Source organism: Gobio gobio (genome assembly GCF_949357685.1).
Source record: "Gobio gobio genome assembly, chromosome: 2".
Lineage (NCBI taxonomy): Eukaryota > Metazoa > Chordata > Actinopteri > Cypriniformes > Gobionidae > Gobio > Gobio gobio.
The window spans coordinates 78,423,701-78,448,579 of record NC_137098.1 but is presented as its reverse complement, the minus strand read 5'-3'; the positions used below and the strand labels follow the sequence as shown (position 1 = coordinate 78,448,579).

The 24,879-nt window shown below is 41.5% G+C and overlaps 1 protein-coding gene across 1 annotated transcript in view; it reads right to left on the bottom strand.

Annotated features, from left to right (window-relative positions):
• nrxn2b (neurexin 2b) overlaps positions 1-24,879 on the bottom strand; it is a gene marked incomplete at its 3' end in the record, with an annotated part of 382,238 nt that overhangs the window by 24,747 nt on the left and 332,612 nt on the right. The window contains exon 17 of the mRNA XM_079804614.1: positions 17,594-17,775. Within this exon, the coding sequence (XP_079660740.1) occupies positions 17,594-17,775 (182 nt within the window). The remainder of the gene's footprint in view (positions 1-17,593; positions 17,776-24,879) is intronic.

The window sequence follows — 24,879 nt, the reverse complement described above, 5'->3', positions numbered from 1 at the left end:
GAAGGTGTAAAGCACAGATGAATCACGCGTCTGAATGAATGCACAGGTGTTTGCAGCATTCAAACTCTCACTGAGAGAAGACTAAAGCAACCGCAGCGAGAAGCAGATCAAAGTGTCTTTTGAGGGCCAGTCTCTTCTCCTGCTCTGAATATCACTTTAGTCAATTACATCAGTGAAACGACAGACCCTATAAGCATCATTAAAGTTGTGTGTGCCTCAGTAGACCTTCTGTTTGCTCGGACCGGACGGGATAGCCTTCATCGCCCTCGTGCATCGATGAGCCTTGGGCGTCCAACGCCCTGTCGCCGGTCTCTGGTTTGTTCCTCCTCGGACACGGTTGGTAAATTCAGGAGAAACACAGACTCTCTGAGCCAGTCGTCTGCTCGGCACTCAGATCTTCATTCCTGCATCTGACGTGCTGAGAACTGATTGTTTGCTGAAGTGTTCCCAGTAAACACAGTACGTCACCGTGACTTCAGGAAGACGTTGGAGTCCAACTAATCTAGACGTCATATTTTGTTTGAATATTAAAGCCGGGGTGTCGTCTAAATCCAGCGTTCGTCAAATGCATGCCAGCACATTAAATCTGAAGATCTCTACAAACAGCTCCACAAACAGCATCAGCAGCTTCACACATTACTAACCAGACTGACTTTATTTCTGTCAGACGTCTACAGAAGCTCTTATTGAGATTAACAGAGGTTTAGATGTTGATATTGATGTTTTATTGGACATAATAACGATAACGATCACCGTTATGGAGATCAGTGTTTGTTTTATTTGGGCTCTAGACCCTTGAATTTTTAACATTAGTTTTTTTCTGGCTGCTGTTACTGTGTTTGTTATGGCAAAAAAGCAAGAGAAAATATGATTAGCTGAAATAGTGTTCAGCCTAAAGTAGAATAATCCACTCATCCCTGACCAAAAGTGCTTTATAGATTATATTCACCAATACTTTCTTATCACAGATCAGACATTCTGATTTTAAAATACATTATGGGAAAAATCTTTTATTTCTTTCTACATAATGTATTTAAAAATCAAAACTCAGAATGTCTGATCAGTTACAAAGTAAAGTATAGTTGGCAAATAAAATCTATTAATACCAAATAATCACTTTTGGTCAGTGATAAGATTGAATTTGAAGTGAAATGTCCTTCTTTATATCACCTGATCATCTTTGTTTCTGGCTTCTTTAGAAACATATGATGTATTTTGGTCAACACTGTTACAAACACCATACACTCAGATAAAAACTGAGAGTCAAACTTCCCAACTAAAGCAAACACTGATCTCCATAATGATGACCAAACATTTTCAATAAAATATCTAAACCTCTGTTAATCCTCAAATAGAGCTTCTGTAGACGTCTGAGAGAAATAAAGTCAGTCTGGTTATTAATAAGTGAAGCTGGTAATAAGTGTGTAACGTTCAGCCAAATTGGTTGGGCTACAATATTTAAAATTGGAACAGATTTTACTGTGTGAGATTTTTAGGTGTTAAAAGAATGAGAGATAAAATAGAGATAAGATTATGGTGTGTTTACATTGTTCACCTGAGACTTTAAAACAACACAGTAAAACCAGGAAAACTCCAATGTACCATACCCTAAAACAGTCCAAGCATCCTAGTGTGCTGATAGGTCCCAGTGTATATACACAATCCAAGAAAAGAGATCATCTAAAGGTTTGCAGTTGTGTCTGAAAAGGTGAGTCCACAGGTTGGAAAATCCAGAAAGTACTATTTAATGACTGTTAGTGGTTGTCTGTTTGTTTGTCATGCTGCTCTCTTTATAGATGCATTTTCTACTTCCTGTCATGTGACTCATTACTTAAAGACATATACACACTTGAGATGGTGAGAGGAATAAAATGGACTAAGAAAACTGAATTAAACAGAGCGGTAAACATGTCTCTCGTGTGACAGTGTGGTTAGGAGATGATCAACGATATCCGCCTGTGACTGCTCATGTTTGGCTCGTCGGTGTAGATATTCTCGTTCCCGTCACTCCTCGACAAATGCTTTATAGCTGAATCAACGTTTCATAATCAACAAATTTTGCAGCACTTCTTCGCAGCAGATGATAAAAAAGTGAGTTATATTCTGGAAAATTCCAGTATTCTCTCTCTCTCTCTGTCTGTCAGCAGCATCTCTTTCCTCTTGCGCACAGATGGAGTGTGTGTGTGTGAGCGTTTGAGAAATGATACACACACTGCAGCAGATGTTTTATAAATGTTAGTTAACACACACTCTGCAAACTCTGTGAATACTGATGGAGCGAGGAAAGCAGCCTGACCTCTGACCTGATACAGCCACGCCCACTCATCATGTCAATCACTGCACTGAACCGACGCTGTGTGTGTGTTAGAGTGTGTGTGTCCTTTATTTGTCCTTCTGTTCAGCCTGTTGTATCTGTGTAAACACGGATAAATCACAGTCTGTTCACACACACACACACACACACACACACACACACACACACACACACACACACACACACACACACACACACACACACACACACACACACACACACACACACACACACACACACACACACACACACACACACAGGTTTATTTAACTATGTAAATGAGTTGATTATAATGAGTACAGACCAGAACAAACCCTACCAGAGATTTCGGCTCAACACACACTTTCATGCGTCAGGGTTAAAATGCAAACCCTAAAATAACACGTTTGTTACTTGTAATGAAATAAAACATGAAAGCGTAAACTTATTTTACCTCATCTAGCTTCCAAAGCTGATATTGAAAAACAAAACAATAACTAATAAAAATGACAAAAACACAACAAAATTACTCCACTTTTGAAACACAAAAATAAATACGAATTCAACAAAACTATAAAAGCTTCTGAATGTCAGCGTCTCTTGCGCTTGCACTTGATTCTGATGAAGAACTTTGTATTTCTCTCCGTCTGATGATTTATTTTAATTAATGTTCTGAGTGCTGTAAGCTAATGATAGACGACTTTAATTAGATTATAATGAACTGCAGAGATTGATCTGCCAGCACAGAGAGGAGAGCGGCGGAGACAGACAGACGTCAGTGTGAGACACGTGTGTATCTTTACAAACACACTGAGACTGTTCAGAATAAAGACACACTTCAGACTGAATGAAGAATGAACTGGTGTGAAACCTTCCCTTCAGATGCGTCTCCATATGAGCTTTCTGAAGAACAACTCATACACTATATCGCCAGAAGTGTTGTGCTGCCTGCCTTCACCTGCTCATGAGCTTTAATGCCATCCCATTCTTCATCTGTAGGGTTTAATATGGAGTCAGCTCTAACAGCTTCAGCTCTTCTGCTCTTCTTTCCTCAAGGTTTAGGAGTGTGTTTATGGGGATTCTTCATTAGTGATGTTGGACGAGAAGGCCTGGCTCTCAGTCTCCGCTCTAATTCATCCCAAAGCTGTTCTATCAGGTTGAGGTCAGGATTCCAGTTCCTCCACACCAAACTCCTCATCCATGTCTTTATGGAGACGCTTTGAGCACTGGAGCAGTCATGCTGGGACAGGAAGGGGCCGTCCCCAAACTGATCCCACAAAGTTGGGAGCATGAAATTGTCCAAAATGTCTTGGTGACGCATTAAGAGTTCCTTTCACTGGAACTAACCCCTGAAAAACAACCCTCAGCATTCGCTGACCCCACTCTGTGATTTCACTTTGTGGCTGAGTTGTTGTTGTTCCCAATGGCTTCCACTTTGTTCTAATCCCACTAACAGTTGAGCGTGGAATATTTAGTGTAATATTTGGTCTTATTGCACAGGTGTCCACCGATCACGGCCCCACGCTTGAGTTCTCTGAGCTCCTGAGAGCGGCCCATTCTCTCACTAATGTGTGTAGAAGCCAACACACACACACACACACACACACACACACACACACTCCTGAGAGCGGCCCATTCTATCACTAATGTGTGTAGAAGCAAACACACACACACACACACACACACACACACACACACACACTCCTGAGAGCGCCCCATTCTCTCACTAATGTGTGTAGAAGCAAACACACACACACACACACACACACACACACACACACACACACACACCTGAGAGCGGCCCATTCTCTCACTAATGTGTGTAGAAGCAAACACACACACACACACACACACACACACACACACACACACTCCTGAGAGCGGCCCATTCTATCACTAATGTGTGTAGAAGCAAACACACACACACACACTCCTGAGAGCGGCCCATTCTCTCACTAATGTGTGTAGAAGCAAACACACACACACACACACACACACACACACACACACACACTCCTGAGAGTGGCCCATTCTCTCACTAATGTGTGTAGAAGCAAACACACACACACACACACACTCCTGAGAGCGGCCCATTCTCTCACTAATGTGTGTAGAAGCAAACACACACACACACACACACACACACACACACACTCCTGAGAGTGGCCCATTCTCTCACTAATGTGTGTAGAAGCAAACACACACACACACACACACACACACACACACACACACTCCTGAGAGCGGCTCATTCTCTCACTAATGTGTGTAGAAGCAAACACACACACACACACACACACACACACACACTCCTGAGAGCGGCCCATTCTCTCACTAATGTGTGTAGAAGCGTCTGCAGGCCTAGAGCTGGAGTTATACACCTGTGGCCATGAAGGGACTGAACACCTGAACTCATTTTTCATTTAGTAACTCAATAAACAGATATTTTATTCGAATTCATATATATATAATTAGATAGGACAATAATTTGATAATTTGATTTTAATATGCAACGTGAACTACACAATCTTTGTTTCTGAAAGACTGACCATCTTATGCAGCAAAGATGGTTTTATAAGGTTTATGTGTCACAGTTATAAAAGAAATGTGAGCGTCAGCGTAGGTTCTATCGGGAAGACTAAACTGCCACGTCATTCATTCATACTAATAGGCCAATCACTGCTTCACTCGCTGTAAATCGAATTAGTTAGACTTACTTTAAAAAAGCATGCAAACCGATTGCCTTAAAAACAAGTGAAATAGGAATAGTGTGTTGTGCTGACAAAAGCTTAGTTAGTATAGTTCACTTACACTAGAGCTCTAGTAACTAAACAAGAACTGAGAGTACTTGATCATTTACTTTAGATCAAATGTAATTGTTGCCATTGTTGTGTTTTGATGCTGAATGTTGAAGTGTGTGTGACTCAAGCATGATCAATTACAAGATATTGTCACAAATATAGAGGGATTATATCAACACAATTAAAAGTTTCACAAGGTGATTATGACAGTGTTAGCAGTTTTTTCATAATTTGACAAGAAATATAGTTATGTTAGATATCTTCCCTTCTTTTCAAATCAAATAACTGTGATTTCGTGTTGCATCGCTGCATCAATAGGAAAATAATTATAATAATATAAATGAAGTTCAAGAGCCTGACCAAAAGGAACACTGATCTCCATAATGTCGACTTAACAAAACATGTCAGGGAAATCAACATCAGTTTATGAAGTCAGTTTATGTGATGTTCTCTCTAATGTTTCAGTTGTATTGAAAAAAATCAGCATTCAAGATGACTTTGGGAAATGAGTGAATACAAACAGAAAGAAAACTGTAGAAGTGGAGGAAATGAGGGAAAAGACTATTAAGAATTGGCTCGCCTCAAAAACTGGCACTCAAACCAATCAATTAATCAGAACTTGGGTTTTCTGAGTAAAAAAGGCATAGTATGTGAATAGTACAGATTACTAGAGTTTTTACAATTAAGACGCCAAGATTTCAATCGTCCAGAGGAGTTCCTCAGGGTTTCTCCTTATTTATTTCTTATGACTGCACAGTTACTATTGCCAACAAACATATACTGATTAGTCAGCTAGCTGACGACACTACCCTGTTTTTAAAAGATGAATCACAGATACATATATCCATATGTAAGGATGATAAAGTCAGATGCAGACTGAACTTTGACCCAGTTGTTGGGAAAGCTAAAAGAACATTCAGTTCATGGTTACCCTGCTCTCTCTTTATACGAGGATAAATCTGTATGTGCAGACATTGACAGAATGCTATTTGACTTTCTGTGGAGGCATTGAGTTAAAAAAAAAGTCTGTGGTTATTAACACATATGAATGTGGTGGTCTAAGCATTCTAGATTGTATTTCCCTAAATAATACTTTCAAGATAAATTGGTTATAACAGTCATTAACAAACCCCATTTAATTTTGGAAAGTTCTTCCCAGTCTTGTTTTCTCTAAGGTGGAGGTCTCCTTTTCTTATGTTTATGTAATTACAACATCACTAAACTGCCCCTTAAATTATGACATTTTTCTTTTGGCCTAGCACCTAATTTATAAACATAATTTTAGTCCTTATCGTTATTTTATTTGGAATAATTATGATATCCTCTATACAAATAAATCTTTGTTTTTCCCAGATTGGGTCAATGATAATATTATTTTGGTCTTTTACCCCTGGCTTTGTATGTTCTTAGCAGCAATAAAAAAATAGCTTGCACAAGTTTTAGCCTGACTTTATTTTATATTCTAATACATTTACCAACATATTTTAATTTAAAATTAATCTTAAATTCAAATTAAATTAAGCATGCTACATTATTACGGTTATGTAATGAAACAATCACACAGGAAATGTTAGCGGTCGTCAACTACTCGCTTTTAATCATCGGATGTGAGTTTATTGCTAATGGAGAGTAAGAGCACTTCAGCATCAGACATTTCATCTCAGTGATACATATTTTCATTGTTTTATGCATTTTTGATGTCGATTGGGTGTAAAACTTTACTCTTTCACACTTTTACTCTAATTCAATTGTACTCTTTTGCTCTTTTTTTCAAATACACCAATGCAACTGAAACATTCTCTCACTGTTTCAAACACCTGCTGTGAACACGCACTGAAGGAGAAATAAGAACACAAACTACAACTACAAAAAACTTTAAGTCTGAAGATCTCAGCAGAGGAACAAACAGCTCCACACACAGCATCAGCAGCTTCACACATTACTGACCAGACTGATGTTATTTCTGTCAGACGTCTACAGAAGCTCTTATTGAGATTAACAGAGGTTTAGATGTTGATGTTGATGTTTAATTGAACATCATAAAGTGTGAAGTCACCATTATGGAGATCAGTGTTTGCTTTAGTTGGGCTCTAGGCCTCTTGACTTTTGTTAAGTTACTTCTTTTCAGCAACTGCAGGTGTTTTCAGAAAACATTTCTGCACTGATAAAGCAGACTAACATGCATTAAAGTGGATTCTCTTTCACTGCTGATTTGCTGCTCAAGAAACATTTATGATTATTATCAATGTTGAAAATAATGTTTCATCAGTGAAGATATTTATGGTGTTACAAAAGATTATATTTCAAATAAAGGCTGTTATTTTGCATTTTTCATTCCTCAATCCTTAAAAATAAAATAAAATATGTGAGAGTGTTTCTCTCTGTGTGTGTGTGTGTGTGTGTGTGTGTGTGTGTGTGTGTGAGAGAGAGTGATTGTGTGTGTGTTTGTGTGTGTGTGAGAGAGAGAGAGAGTGTGTGTGTGTGTGACAGGATCATAATGAAGTGTTTCTCATACGGCGGTAAAGACTCTAAAGTCTCGGAGTAAAGCTCATCTTTGCTCACAGCAGCCAATTAAAGCAGTTCATTTGATTCGCTCAGTGACAGTGAGGGAGAAGCTCTGAGATCCAAGATGGCTGACAGTTTCACTGCTGTAACATCAGTAGTAATTGGGCTCCGATCAGTCCAAACCCACTCGCCCTGTCTCACACTCTTCAAGCCGTTTGTTCTGCAGAGACTCAGACACACAGCTGGAGATTCAGAAACCACTGGGAATTATGTTTGATTTGGTTGATATACTGTACACTGGCGGTCAAAAGTTTGGAATAATTATGATTTTTTTTAATGTTTCTGAAAGAGTCTCTTCTGATCATTTATTTAATCATAAATAAACAGTGAAATATTTCTCCAGTGTAGATCAGCTGTTCTCTATGTGAATATATAGTAAAGTGTCATTTATTCATGTGATCAAATCATCATTACTCCAGTCTTCAGTGTCACATGACCCTTCACTGATCATTTTCATGATTTGATGCTCAAGAAAAATAATGCCTCATCAGATGTTACAAAAGATTCTATTTCAAATAAATGCTGTTCGTTTGCACAATAAAATGTTTCATGTTCAAACGTTTTGCACAACTAGTTTTTCTTTCAAAAACATTTAAAAAATCTGAGTAATGTTTGATGGCCAGTGTAAGATCTGAAGTGAACTCCCTTGAGCTGTCCAGCTGAGGAAGTCTGTGTTTCATCCGTCTGGTCTGTGTGTAATCGAGCGTTCGAGTGACGGAAGCTTCCGCTTTTGACCTTCTTCAGTCTGATAACGACAAAGTCGCAGAGAACAGTGACCTTCCCTTCAGTCTCACGCTTAACAAGGACTAAACCTGCAGTAACCAGCCGCTCTCAGCCCTCAAACAGCTTTAATTTAAACCACAACAAACACTGATCTCCATGGTAACCTGAACAGGGAATCTTTCCTTCAGTGATTCTGCTTGTTAACAGCAGGTGTTCAACACTAATGGTAAATTATCACTTAATTAATCACTTAATTATCTCATTCACTTTAACTCTGCTTCAGTGTTACTTTAATACTCGAGTGTGGACTCAAATAAACTCTGAGGAGTGTTATTTTAACACTTTTGCTTTGTACCATGATCTAGAAGAAATTAGATAATACAGACTAGCGTTTCTCAACCTGCCATCAGTAAAATAACACTAAAACTCACATGTCTCTAGCCTATACAGTATCTGACCTATAACCAATATTATTTCATATATTAAACAAATTTTATTCATATTTTGAATGAGCTGGTGATGTTTCTGAGGATCAGCGTCCGTTTCTTCCCCCTCATGTTCTCACAGACGACACTTCCTACATGCACTGATTCCCTTTTAATTGTTGTTCTAATGTTCCTGCAAACAATAGTCAACACGGACCGAAGCACCAGGGACAGTCTTCAAAAACAGGGCGACTGCAGCGTCGAAAACATCATTAAAATCTCTGGCGGTCCCGAGCCGACCCGCACAAACACTCCCACGATCCCTCAGGCTCTTCCCGGAATCACTAAACAGCTTCTCTCTCAGACATCTTCTCACAATTCATGCACAGAACGGATGATGATTCATTAACAGACGACTCGTTTTCAATTAACCAAAGGAACTGTTGATCATGAGCAGAATACAACAGATACACAACTTCATGTGATATTAACCATGATATATCACAATATTCATTGATTTTTATTCAATATGATTATTCCAATATTCTATGAAGTACCATCGTACATGAATATGGTAATATTGATCAAATCATATATCATATTATAACATATACATGCTTTGAAAAAATATGTACTGTGAAAAGCGCTATTCAAAAATGTGAAGGCTGGCCTGTGTGGTCCGATCAAACAGACGAGCTACTGGAGCTCGAACTGCTCAAGAACTTAATGCTGGTTCTGATAGAAAGGGCTCAGAATACACAGAGCATCTCAGTTTGTTGCGTATGGGGCGGCACAGCCGCTGACCCGTCAGGGTGCCCATGCTGACCCCTGTCACAAATGCTTCAGGAATGGTTTGAGGAGCACAACAACGAGTTTGAGGCTTTGACTTGGCCTTCAAATTCCCCAGATCTCAATCCAGTCGAGCATCTGTGGGATGAGCTGAACAAACAAGTCTGATTCAAACGTTTCAAACAAAACAAACTAGTTGTTTTAACACTAACAGGAGTGAGAAAGAGAGACCATATTACCCCTGTACTGCAATCCTTACATTGGCTTCCTGTTATATTCTGGATAGATTTTAAAATTCTCCTGTTTGGCAATTTCAAGCCTTGCTCCTCAATACATTAGCGATCTTCTCATGGTCCTCAGACCAACGGTTTTTAAAAGTCCCTCGCTGTAATTTTAAAATGAGAGGAGATTCCGTGGTGGGTACGAAACTCTGGAATAGTCTCCTACTCCATGTGAGGTCAGCTCCTTCAATTGCCATTTTAAAATCTTATTTAAAAACGTATTCATTTTCTTTAGCATTTGAATAAGTAGTGTTTGCTTGGATGTGTAAAAATGAGCTATATAAATAAAATTGCTTGCTTGCTCATGATTTAAAGTGAGTTGATTATCTAATTATTTCTAAATAAATAAATAAATTAATGAATCAAATAAAGGATCATGAATGAAGGTAAAGAGGGACGTGTTTTCACTGTAAAAATTTTTATATGATCAATAAGTTATGACAACATATGTTTTTACATCAAAATAGGGGAGAGCGGGGCACAACCTAATGCTCAGTTTGTGTAAATCCACTTGGGGTTCAGAGTATTTATTTTTCCCCACATTAATTTCCCACATGTCTAGTACAATTATGTGGTTTTGTTTCATTAATACAGTGTGTACTTTTTTCTTGATTTCCCCCGAAAGAATGGAAGTGACATGTGACAACATGCCCCATAGGTGGAGTACATTATAACATGACCAAATAACAGCTGAAAATGTTAACTGATATAATCAAAAAAAATACAAGACAAACTAAAATATTTTGTGAACAAAATACAATTATTAACTTTTTTAAATAAAATAATGGCATTTTTTAATCACTAAAAATATTTAAAAAATTTGAGTTTGACAACAAACACATAGCTAAATACAGCTATACAGCATAGTTCAAAACAATAATAATAATGAATAATTCCTGAACATTGACTCTCAATCATTATTCACCCTTTTCTTATGGTTTCTCAAAAGAATTCATAAAAGTATAGAATATAATGGCATATTTCTAATAGGGGCTCATGGTTAAATAAATGTTCAGTGATATCTTCCAAAGATTTTAAAATGTTGGCACTATTTTTTCTCTTAATAATGTTGACATGGCAACTAGTAAATACACGAAGTTTGGTCATCCTGGCATGTGTGGAAAGGGTTAAAACATGTGTTACATCAAACCCTGCTCTCCCCTAAGTTAAGCAATTTTCATTTTTTTTTATTAATCAGTTTAATGTAAGTTGAAATAAAGTTCATTGTATTTTAAAAAGTGATAATCAGTGATGACATCCGTCTCTCTCTCTCTCTCTCTCTCTCTCTCTCTCTCTCTCTCTCTCTCTCTCTCGTTTATCTGCTCTACTGTAATCACGACGGTCATACAGAAGCATCTCAGTACTCAATCCAATCTTTAATCATCGAGCCTTTGGACTCGCAATCGCTTTCACCAAGAATAATATTTGTGTCTTATTGAGCCGCTTGATAAACCATGAAAGACTGAGAGGCGTAGAAGAAATGCCTTCTGGGAGAATAAAGAAATTGTGTGTGTGTGTGTGTGTGAGTGAGGAGCTCAATAAAAGAGGATGGACAAAAAAACATTACAGATTTTTCCGCTGGAATGGATGGATGGGTGGGTGGGTGGGTGTATGGATGGATGGATGGATGGATGGATGGATGGATAGATAGGGTCACAGAAGTGGCTAACTTTCTGCAGAGTCAAGACCTCCAAACTTCTGTGGCCTTCAGATGAGCTCAAGAACAGTGTGTAGAGCTTCATGGAATGGGTTTCCATGACTGACTTACATCACCAATTGCAATGCAAAGCGTGGGATGCAGTGGGGTAAAGTGCGCCACCACTGGACTCTAGAGCAGTGGAGACGTGTTCTCTGAGTGACCAATCACACTTCTCTGTCTGACAATCCCCTATCTATCTATCTATCTATCTATCTATCTATCTATCTATCTATCTATCTATCTATCTATCTATCTATCTATCTATCTATCTATCTATCTATCTATCTATCTATCTATCTATCTATCTATCTATCTATCTATCTATCTATCTATCTATCTATCTACCTACCTACCTATCTATCTATCTATCTATCTATCTATCTATCTATCTATCTATCTATCTATCTATCTATCTATCTATCTATCTATCTATCTATCTATCTATCTATCTATCTATCTATCTATCTATCTATCTATCTATCTATCTATCTATCTATCATCTATCTATCTCTCTCTCTCTCTCTCTCTCTCTCTCTCTCTCTATCTATATCTATCTATCATCTATATATCTATCTATCTATCTATCTATCTATCTATCTATCTATCTATCTATCTATCTATCTATCTATCTATCTATCTATCATCTATCTATCTATCTATCTATCTATCTATCTATCTATCTATCTATCTATCTATCCATCCATCCATCCATCCATCCATCCATCCATCCATCCATCCATCCATCCATCCATCCATCCATCCATCCATCCATCCATCCATCCATCCATCCATCCATCCATCCATCCATCCATCCATCTATCTATCTATCTATCTATCTATCTATCTATCTATCTATCTATCTATCTATCTATCTATCTATCTATCTATCTATCTATCTATCTATCTATCTATCTATCCATCTCTCTCTCTCTCTCTCTCTCTCTCTCTCTATCTATCTATCTATCTATCTTTCCTCATAACTTGTGCTAAAAAAGGCTTTAGTGAGTATATTATGACAAACCTTTCATTCTTGGGTGAAACACTTCTTTAAAGTCTAAATGCATTTTGTCATGAAATGCTACATTTGGCGTCACGTCATTTGTCCAGTTGGTTAATTCAATCAGTCAGATTACACACGGTGCTGGAGAGAACGAACAAACAGCAGCTACAGATGCTTGAACAGATGAAAGCAAGAAGAACAATCACAACTCATATGCAAATATGACAATGTCACTGTCAGTTACACGCTAACAGAGAGCGGACACTTTTTTTTTGAGCAACATTGGTTCTGGAAGTGATTTCCCCATTCATTTCCATTCCCATTGGGATTAAAGACAGTAGGTCTGCCTATAAAGGTTTATAAGTTATCATTACATTTCAGTTTCCCTATGGAGAAAATGAATGGGCTTTATACTTCTGAAGTTGCTCATCCTACATTCAGACAGACACACAGTATGCTTCCCTTCTAATTGACTTAAGAAAGATGGCAGAGATGCCCAGATGCTCACTAGTAAGTGACCTACAGCACAGAAGTGTCACTCTGAGATTAATGGAGCGCATCTGCAGCGAGCGGCCCACCCAGGACGAGCAGCGCGGGTTCTTCATCACCCGTCCGACGGGTCCTAGAGACACCAACCGACCCACATTGACAACCGAATGAAGTACTGATCACACAAATAAAGAAGAACACCACCAGATAGCACTGCAAACAATGCTCTACCTCAGTGTTTCGCTCTTGTTTTCCAGCACAAATATCTAAACATTCATAAATCAAGACACATTTACTGGAGAAGAGAAATGACTGAAGATATGAAGTCTTGTTTTCTGAGAAAATGAGTGCTTTAAACAAGAATAAATATCAGCCAGTGGGGTCATAAAAACATATTTTCTATTTGGATCAGTTTATTGAATTGAGGCTTCTGGTCACTCTTAGTACACAGGAGTACAACTTTTATTCTTTATAATGATGCCCTCGTTTCTGAAACTGAAGAACTGGAGAAAACAGAAGCTATGTGTGTGTGTATGAGAGTGAGTGTGTGTGTCTTGAGGGCTGAAAGAGTTTCCTCCCACGCAGGGTAAAATTAATTGCCGTCCCCTCCAGACACCAACACACAGATTAATCACCGCACACCTTCACAAACACCGTACTGCCGACACACACACACACACACACACACACACACACACACACACACACACACACACACACACACACACACACACACACACACACACACACACACACACACACACACACCACAGAGGCTTTATCAGAGGAGGAGAACACACACCTCACAACCCAAGGTCTTTATCACACCCACAATACACATAAACACACAGGTATGTGGTGAGAAAGCAGTGATGGTTAAAAGAGGGAAAGACGGACGTTAAAGGGTCAATAGCAACAACAGCCTAAAACCCTCCATCTGTCCTTCATCACACACTGAGAGACAAATACTGGAGAGACTGAGAAAACGGGATAGTAATTGATCTCAGAGAGAAAGAGTGTGTGTCAGGCTTTAGATTTGTGGTGAGAATTTGAGGAACACATTGAAGCTCCAGAGAGATCCAGATGACAAACAGCCCATCTAACGAAGTCTGGACTAATGAAGTGAGACAGACACACAGATCCAGATGAACAAATGATCAGTGTCTCTGAGATAGACAGACTGACGGATGGATGGACAGATAGATAGATGCATAGACTGCAAGCCCTGCCCTCAAACATACAGTCACTGTAAGCCCTGCCCTCAAACATACAATCACTGTAAGCCCTGCCCTCAAACATACAATCACTGTAAGCCCTGCCCTCAAACATACAATCACTGTAAGCCCCGCCCTCAAACATACAATCACTGTAAGCCCTGCCCTCAAACATACAATCACTGTAAGCCCCGCCCTCAAACATACAGTCACTGTAAGCCCTGCCCTCAAACATACACAGTCACTGTAAGCCCCGCCCTCAAACATACACAGTCACTATAAGCCCTGCCCTCAAACATACAATCACTGTAAGCCCCGCCCTCAAACATACAATCACTGTAAGCCCCGCCCTCAAACATACAATCACTGTAAGCCCTGCCCTCAAACATACAATCACTGTAAGCCCCGCCCTCAAACATACAGTCACTGTAAGCCCTGCCCTCAAACATACACAGTCACTGTAAGCCCCGCCCTCAAACATACACAGTCACTATAAGCCCTGCCCTCAAACATACAATCACTGTAAGCCCCGCCCTCAAACATACAATCACTGTAAGCCCCGCCCTCAAACATACAATCACTGTAAGCCCTGCCCTCAAACATACAATCACTGTAAGCCCCGCCCTCAAACATACAATCACTGTAAGCCCTGCCCTCAAACACACAGTCACTGTAAGCCCTGCCCTCAAACATACAATCACTGTAAGCCCTGCCCTCAAACATACAATCACTGTAAGCCCCGCCCTCAAACATAGTCACTGTAAGCCCTGCCCTCAAACATACACAGTCACTATAAGCCCTGCCCTCAAACATACACAGTCACTGTAAGCCCTGCCCTCAAACATACAATCACTGTAAGCCCTGCCCTCAAACACACAGTCACTGTAAGCCCTGCCCTCAAACATACAATCACTGTAAGCCCTGCCCTCAAACATACAATCACTGTAAGCCCCGCCCTCAAACATAGTCACTGTAAGCCCTGCCCTCAAACATACACAGTCACTATAAGCCCTGCCCTCAAACATACACAGTCACTGTAAGCCCTGCCCTCAAACATACAGTCACTGTAAGCCCTGCCCTCAAACATACACAGTCACTGTAAGCCCTGCCCTCAAACATACAATCACTGTAAGCCCTACCCTCAAACATACAATCACTGTAAGCCCTGCCCTCAAACATACAATCACTGTAAGCCCGCCCTCAAACATACAGTCACTGTAAGCCCTGCCCTCAAACATACAATCACTGTAAGCTCGACCCTCAAACATACAGTCACTGTAAGCCCTGCCCTCAAACATACACAGTCACTGTAAGCCCTGCCCTCAAACATACACAGTCACTGTAAGCCCTGCCCTCAAACATACACAGTCACTGTAAGCCCCACCATAAAACACACAGTCACTGTAAGCCCTGCCCTCAAACATACACAGTCACTGTAAGCCCTGCCCTCAAACATACACAGTCACTGTAAGCCCTGCCCTCAAACATACAATCACTGTAAGCCCTGCCCTCAAACATACAATCACTGTAAGCCCTGCCCTCAAACATAGTCACTGTAAGCCCTGCCCTCAAACACACACAGTCACTATAAGCCCTGCCCTCAAACATACAATCACTGTAAGCCCTGCCCTCAAACATACAATCACTGTAAGCCCTGCCCTCAAACATACAATCACTGTAAGCCCCACCCTCAAACATACATAGTCACTGTAAGCCCTGCCCTCAAACATACAATCACTGTAAGCCCTGCCCTCAAACATACAATCACTGTAAGCCCTGCCCTCAAATATACAATCACTGTAAGCCCTGCCCTCAAACATACAATCACTGTAAGCCCTGCCCTCAAACATACAATCACTGTAAGCCCTGCCCTCAAACATACAATCACTGTAAGCCCTGCCCTCAAACATACATAGTCACTGTAAGCCCCGCCCTCAAACATACAATCACTGTAAGCCCTGCCCTCAAACATACATAGTCACTGTAAGCCCTGCCCTCAAACATACAATCACTGTAAGCCCTGCCCTCAAACATACAATCACTGTAAGCCCTGCCCTCAAACATACATAGTCACTGTAAGCCCCGCCCTCAAACATACAATCACTGTAAGCCCTGCCCTCAAACATACAGTCACTGTAAGCCCCACCATAAAACACACAGTCACTGTAAGCCCTGCCCTCAAACATACACAGTCACTGTAAGCCCTGCCCTCAAACATACAATCACTGTAAGCTCGACCCTCAAACACAGTCACTGTAAGCCCCGCCCTCAAACATACAATCACTGTAAGCTCGACCCTCAAACACACAGTCACTGTGAGCTCGACCCTCAAACACAGTCACTGTAAGCCCCGCCCTCAAACATACACAGTCACTATAAGCCCTGCCTTCAAACATACAATCACTGTAAGCCCTGCCCTCAAACATACAATCACTGTAAGCCCTGCCCTCAAACATACAGTCACCATAAGCCCCGCCCTCAAACATACAGTCACTGTAAGCTCGACCCTCAAACATACAGTCACTCTAAGCCCCGCCCTCAAACACACAGTCACTATAAGCCCTGCCCTCAAATATACAGTCACTGTAAGCTCGACCCTCAAACATACAGTCACTATAAGCCCGCCCTCAAACACACAGTCACTGTAAGCTCGACCCTCAAACATACAGTCACTATAAGCCCCGCCCTCAAACATACAGTCACTGTAAGCTCGACCCTCAAACATACAGTCACTCTAAGCCCAACCCTCAAACATACAGTCACTATAAGCCCGCCCTCAAACACACAGTCACTGTAAGCCCTGCCCTCAAACACACAGTCACTATAAGCCCCGCCCTCAAACACACAGTCACTGTAAGCTCGACCCTCAAACATACAGTCACTCTAAGCCCAACCCTCAAACATACAGTCACTATAAGCCCGCCCTCAAACACACAGTCACTGTAAGCCCTGCCCTCAAACACACAGTCACTATAAGCCCCGCCCTCAAACACACAGTCACTGTAAGCTCGACCCTCAAACATACAGTCACTATAAGCCCCACCCTCAAACACACAGTCACTATAAGCCCCGCCCTCAAACACACAGTCACTGTAAGCTCGACCCTCAAACATACAGTCACTATAAGCCCCGCCCTCAAACACACAGTCACTATAAGCCCCGCCCTCAAACATACAGTCACTGTAAGCTTGACCCTCAAACATACAGTCACTGTAAGCCCCGCCCTCAAACATACACAGGCACCATAAGCCCCGCCCTCAAACACACAGTCACCATAAGCCCCGCCCCCATGAGTCCCCAGGCATCATTCTTACTATGTGAAGCTCCAGATAGTCTCCGAGACCCTTGGCGCTCTCCACCCGCACCAGGACGGCCTCCTTCAGCTGAGTACTGAAGCCCACGGCCAGCCGGTCTGCCCGCGTGCTCGGCCGGTCATTCGGGGGCCACGTGTACGTGATGAGGGCTCCTCCACGGCCGAAGATGTAGGTAGTCCCAGCTGAAACAGACAGAGACACAAACACTCAGCTCTACATGAAACACTGGCAGAATGTTAAGCCCCTTCAAACAGCTGAATGAGTTTGAGCACGAGCAGGTGAAGATCAGCATCTGTTAGTAACCCTCGCTTACTCTCCAGTCCATGAGCAGTGTGTGAATGTGAATGTGTGAGCGCGTGCTGAAGGTCACTGCATCTCAGCTCATGTAATGAGGCGACGCCGCACTTCCATCTGCTTTAATCAGAGCCGCAGTGTTGATGCTCATAAGTCATTGTGTTCAAGAGACTTTCCAAGCGTCTGGCTCGGCAGGTTTGAGATCAAGTGCCAATCAGCACCTGAGAACACAGGCCTAATGGAGCTTCATCAGAGCCCGAGACTCTTCAGTGAGTCACACGCCAATGAAAAACGCCTTTGCAAAAACATTCCAGCAGTCCCCATGATGATAGTTAAATGATTTAAATTCAAACATGATGTTGACAAAACTATCAACAACACACTAAGACAAAAATTTAACTGCTTGACACGTTAAATAATCAGTTCATGCATTCACTGGGGATCGAACCCATGCTCCTGGCGTTGCTATAGCCCTATTCTCTAGAGTTTGAGCTACAGGAAAGCAATCAAGTCATGGTGTGAATACTAACCCGTCTAACACATCTGGTCATTTTGAAAATCAGGGCAAGATGAGAACTGAAACGAACGAGAATGTCAGCAGGATTAAGAGCTAATAATTCTCCCTCAACTATCCTAAAAAGACAGAAATAAAACGAAGCATCAGGATTTCTGAAGCGTCTCATGCGACTCTCGAGCATCATTCATCAGCCACACCTCGACAATTACAGCCTGGCCGAGAAACTTTGTCACAAGCCACCGATTCAGAAACAAGCAATGATTTAGAATTGATTCAGAGCCCAGACTCAATCGCCTCCTCTCGATTCCCTCGGGCCAAAGCCGCTCCTGACTCGTGCTGCTGGTTGTAGTATCTGGCAACAACTAATTATCAGAGGAAAAACATCAGAGAAAATACAAGAGCCTCATGGGAAACCGAGCGAAGAGGAGGAGGAGGAGAAAGGAAGGCACTGAATGGCTTTAGAGAAGGAAAACAGAAGCAGAACGAGAGCTTCCTTTCATCATGTCTCCGTTTCTGTTTACACGCAGCGATGTCACAAAAACCCGCTTGAGTCGAGTCAAAATGAGCCGCATGCAAAAACAAAGAGAGACTGTAAAATGGCTGCCGGGAGTGGAGAGAAGACATGTCGAGAGTCTCTCTCCGCACTATCCTTCCAATCTAATTTTCTTTTCCTCATGAATATGAAGCGTGACTGAAATGAGAGAGAGCCGCAGGGATGCACACGAATGCAGGAGACGGCCCGGCTGCTGCACTTTATTGTGCTGAACTCGTTCTCACTCCATCACAAACACAAACACACACACACACACACACACACACACACACCTGTGTACACAACCAACACACACACACAATCTACTCCATCACATTCGTTGACAGGTGAGACGTGACACTCTTAAACTCTGCTAGAATCACTGCATGCATTAATTATTGATGCTTCATGTTGCATTCGTCAATTGACATTAACTTACTCGTTCTAGTTTAATGCACACATATTCATATTTCATACTAGGACCAGTTAAACCTTATATTTTCAATCCCAGTGCAGAATGTTTCCTCCTAAGCCTGACATGATCTGAACGGACCGAATAATCCGATCTATAACAACATGAACTTCATCACTGAACGCACATGAAAGATGTTGTGGATAATCATCAGCACACCGTACTAACCGAGAGTGACAACAAACGGTCATCTGCATCATTTATTCATGCTGCAGTGCATGCTGGGATTGTTCAGATCAGTACCCCGTCTGAGCTATCTTGATGAACTAATGGAAGAGTCACATCTACAGAAATCTTCATACAAGAAAACGCCTAGCAACCGCACCGCCCCATCACACTGAACTGTTGTGACTGATGTGCTTTGATTTGCTGAGCGTCCGGTGATGAATTATAATGAGTCCAGCTGATAATGAAGAGTGTATTGATCGTGTGTTAATATTCTGCGTGTGTGAGTGAGTGTGATTAATCAGAGACACTGGGGACAGCTGTCAGATGAACGTGTGTGTTTGATTTTAACAGGCTTAATTGCTGTTATTGCAGGTCTAAATAAAAAATAACAACACTTTATTCACACAACTCTGGATTCCAAGCTAAATAATAGAGTGTCGATCACACACACACACACTCATCCATTCGTCAGCGGTCACTCGAGACGAGTATGTCCTCTCCATTGGCTCTACTTGTGGGTCTTCAGATGGCTGGAGAGGTCGATCTGTGATCCGCATACTTTAATGAGAGAGTGGTGGCCGTTGAGCGTTTCTGTCTTTCTCTTTATGAAGCTGTTGCTTTGTCTCTGTGGCACGGCGGAGTTCTGTCCAGTGCAGTGTGTTCCCAGTTGCTTGATGTAATGTGGAAGTTCTTCAAAATGGTCTTGATATCGTCCTTGTAACGCTTCTTTTGCCCGCCAGTGGCTCTCCGACCTTCCTTTAGCTGGGAGTACAGGATCTGTTTGGGGAGACGTGTATTGGACATGCGGATGACATGACCGCTCCATCGAAGTTGGTACTGCATTATTATAGTGGTGATGCTGGTCATGATGGCTTCCTCCAACACTGGTGTAGTCTTCCATAGAGATCTTTGGCTGTATTGTTCCAAGGCTCTCTGTAGGTGGTCCATGACTTGGCTCCATACAGCGAGGTGGGGAGGACAACAGCTCTGTAGACCAGGAGTTTTGTTTGGGCTGTTAGGTTTTGGACTTCCTGAGTCTGGTGTAGGCTCCACTGGCACAACTCAGACAATGGTTGACCCCAGAGTCATATTTTGAGGATAGAAGGCTGCCGAGGTAGGGGAAGTGGTCCACGTTTTCAAAGCTGGTGTTGTCAGCTTTTATGATGGGCTGGGAAGCTGGCTGGTTGGGTCGAGACCTGGGTCTTCTTGATGTTTAAGGTTAGGCCCAGGGCTATGTCTTGGCAAAGGCTTTCAGGATGCTCTCAAGGTCTTCTGCGGAGTGTGCTGTGATGACTTTGCTATTGGCCTTGAACCTGTTAAGGTTGAAGAGTCTGCCATCAGCTCTGGAATGGAATGATTGAGTATGGCAGCAATGAAAATGGGAAACAGGGTGGGTGCGATGATGCATCTCTGTCAGACCCCCATTTCCACCGGGAAAAGCTCGGACTCGGTTACTCGTTGCTGAGCACTGTGACTGACATGCGTCATGTAGGAGGCTCAGTATTCTGATATACTTGTCATGACAGCCGTACCTTGATAGTATGCTCCACACAGCCTGGCGGTCTACCATGTCAAAAGCCTTTGTCAGGTCTATGAAGGCCATGTACAAAGGCTATATATCATGTCTTCTGTACCTCTGGATGGGTGGAAGCCACACTGTGATTCTGGGAGTACTCCCTCAGACAGTGGTAGCAGACGGTTTGACTTGAGCAAGGACCCCTGTAATTTCCACACTCTTGCCCCCCTTCTTCAATATGGTCACTGTTAGAGCATCCCTGAGCTCTGAGGGAAGTTCCTTTTTCTCCCAGACCTTGAGGAGCATAAATGTGGCACAGGAGCACTAATCAACCTTCCTTTAAGATCTCAGCTGGGATCCCATCTGGACCAGCAGCCTTGATGTTCTTAAGGCTCCTGATGGCATCTTGATGGTTCCCTTGAAGGCTCCCCCGTGTCTTCTCTGATGGGACTAGATGTGTTAGATAGTGTCTCTTTCAGTTGTGCTGTCACTGTTGAGGAGTTCTTGGAAGGGCTCCTTCCTTCGGGCGTTAAAGGACTCGTCCTTCAGCAGATCCTGTCCATCCATTGTTTAAGGCCTTGATATATTTCAAGTGAAATCAAAGAACGAACTGATGTGACGTCATTTTGAACATAATCAGGCCGAAACGAAGGTCATTTGGAGTTCGTTTTGGGAGTTTGACACAGCTTGCCAAAGCGAACTTTCCAGAAAATTAACACTGAGGCTCCGCCTTCTTTCACGTGAAAACTTTTTCTGGTTAATTTGGCCTGTTCACTCCGTGGAGCTCTGACGTCCGAGAGTGAAAACATGAACATACTGGAGAGCTGTTTTAGTAGAAAATGAAGTTCTGCTTCTGATGAAACACACACACACACACACACACACACACACTCAGCCGTACTCCTGTATTATATGTCATGTATTAAAAAAAGGAAAAGATCGATTAAAAAGGCTCATAACTATGAACAGAATGATATTATTTTGTGCGAGTGATCGTTCTGTCATTATTTATTATCCCTCATATGATATTTTGAAGAATGCTGGGAACCAAACAACACTGGACAAATGAGATCTACAATGAAAATGTATCAATATATGTTCAGTGTTCCACAGAATCATACAGGTCTGCATGTGTAAATGATGACATGATGTTGGATGAATTAACCTTTCAAACCTCAGGACTAGATATGATGATCGATATCAGACCGCGGCTGTTTTCCTGCAGTGATGGAGCGATCAATGGAGCGCCGGATGCACGTCTGATCTGCTCGAGGACCGCCGGTCTCGGAGATCAAAACACACTGCGTAATCAACGAGCAGGACCTGAGTGAGAGCAGGCCTTTCATCACTCGCAGGATCGATGAAGATCGATGAAGACGCAGCTGTTTTTGGAATGTGATGGATGCAGCGGACGTCCTGCGATGAGGTCGCGGGGTCAATCGAGTCTGGCAGTTCTTCACGGTCATATAAGTGTAATAAAGTGCTGATATTTCAGATGGACGGGAGAGACAGAAACACTAGCGTTCCGAGATGATTTTACTGCAGGGGTTTAGTGACGTTTCAGAAGGATCCTGGAGAACTCAGTGGAGGAATCAAACACCTGAAGGACGCAGGCACTTCATTCTGCATTCACAATGTCATCCTGCATTATTCTTTTATCGCTCTTTTTCTGCGTGACTTGCGTTTCTTTCTCTTTCGTACAGTCGGAGCGTCTCCTGGGCCTTTGGACCGTCTTCTGCCTCATCCATCACTGTCCCACATCCACCGCCATCTCTCTCTCTCTCTCTGTTATGTAACACCTCACGTGTGTCACTGCAGTCAAACACACTCACATCTGAGCCACTATTACAACTACAAGAGCTCAAACCTTCACCTGACACTAAACGGATAAAACTGATCCCTCTTTCCGCAGTGTGTATGTAATTATGAGCACAAGTGTGTATTGTTGAATTGTGCGACTGCATTAAAGACGATACAGTGACATACACAACCAATCGAACATTAGAAGTTTGGGGTCAGCCAGATTTCTTACTCATCACTGACACATTAAACTGACCAAAAGTGAGAGTAAATACATTTATAATGTCACAAATATTATATCTCTAATAAATGCTGATCATTTGAACTTTCTATTCATCAAAGAATCGTGAAAAATAAAATGTATCACGGTTTCCTCAAAGATAAGAACAGATTTCATAAATGTTTGTTGAGCATCAAATCCTCAAATGAGAATGATTTGTGAAGGATCATGTGACACTGAAGACTGGAGTAATGACGATAAATTCAGCTTTGATCACAGGAATAAAATATAGCTGCGAGCAGTCATTATTGGGGCCAAGCGCAAAGAAGACAAAAAGAAATGCCAACATGACCAACTGCAACAATGAGCCATTAGAGACCTATTAAGATCAGCTTAGGCAAAATAGCTGTAACATTTTAAATACAGTAAATAATAATGATTTAATGGTTTATCACTTATCACTTTATGGTGCTGTGACCAAATGGTGCGGTCAGAGTGAGGTGACAATGACACGTTTAAAGTTTGGTGTCAATATGTCAAAGCATTGAAGAGATACAGCCTCAGTCATTTTGACATCATGCCTCAGATTCGTCGCTGCGCTATATGAAAACCGTTTTGTCTATTGACACAAAAACCATAACTTTTTGTTGCCATGGTTTGAAGATGATACAATTCAATTTTGGTGAAAATCAGACAAATGGTTTAGGAGGAGTTAAAAAAAAGTAGGTTTTTAAAGAAAATCAAAATGGCGGACAGGAAGTTTGGTAAGGTTGCTATCTATGTTCTCTGCTTCAATATAGCAATTTACATCATTATACTATATTGTAGTTAATGGCAATTTCATGTTTTGTTCAATTATAGCGCCACCAAGTGACACAATCCTGCCAATTTGTTTGTGTGTCCTCAGAGTGCCCCCATACATAAGCGTGTCAAATTTTGTGAAAATATCTCATTTCCTTTAGGAGTTATACACATCTGTATTTATGAGCATATAAAAAATGACCCACACACGCATTTTTTTGCCCCTAACTATAACATTTTTGACATTTGGCCCACAACTTCCAGTCAACCCGCTAGGATACAGATTTTCTGTGATGGTTTCGTCTCGATCGAAGGTTTCGACCCTACAAACAACATTGCACAAACCATAAGGCGAAACATAGCATGTTTGGAGTTGTTAGAAGGAGATGACTCCTGTGAAAATAAGTCAACCACATCCAAAGTTATAAGCATGAAAATATATTTTTCATCACTAGGTGGTGCTGGTCCAAAACTTCTCAGACTTTTCAGGGCATCGTGCCGATGACCCATACTAAGTTTCGTAATAATACGTTCATGCGTTCGAAAAATACCGCATTTCACTACAAAATGACAATTGTTTGTATCTCCAGACCACTAGGTGATGCTGCACCGAAATGACGCATGTAGCTTCAGGTCATAATTGCTTGTTTCAAGTTTGGTCAGAATACGATAAAGCGCTGCAGAGATACAGCCTACAGTCTATTTTCACAAGCACTACGTAAAGTTTGTTGGCGAGTTATTCGAAAATCATCATGAATTTCATAATATTTGGTTGGCACTGTCTGAAGATAATCTGGATCAGGAGGAGTTCGAAAAAGTATGTTTTTTTGTAAAATACTAAATGGCGGACACATTTTTATGATGGAAAATTATGTGATAGGGTACAAACGAACCATCATGAGCCAAGGAATCAGAGGAATATTTTGTTTCTTGCCCTTATGGTTCAAAAGTTATTAGCATAAACAT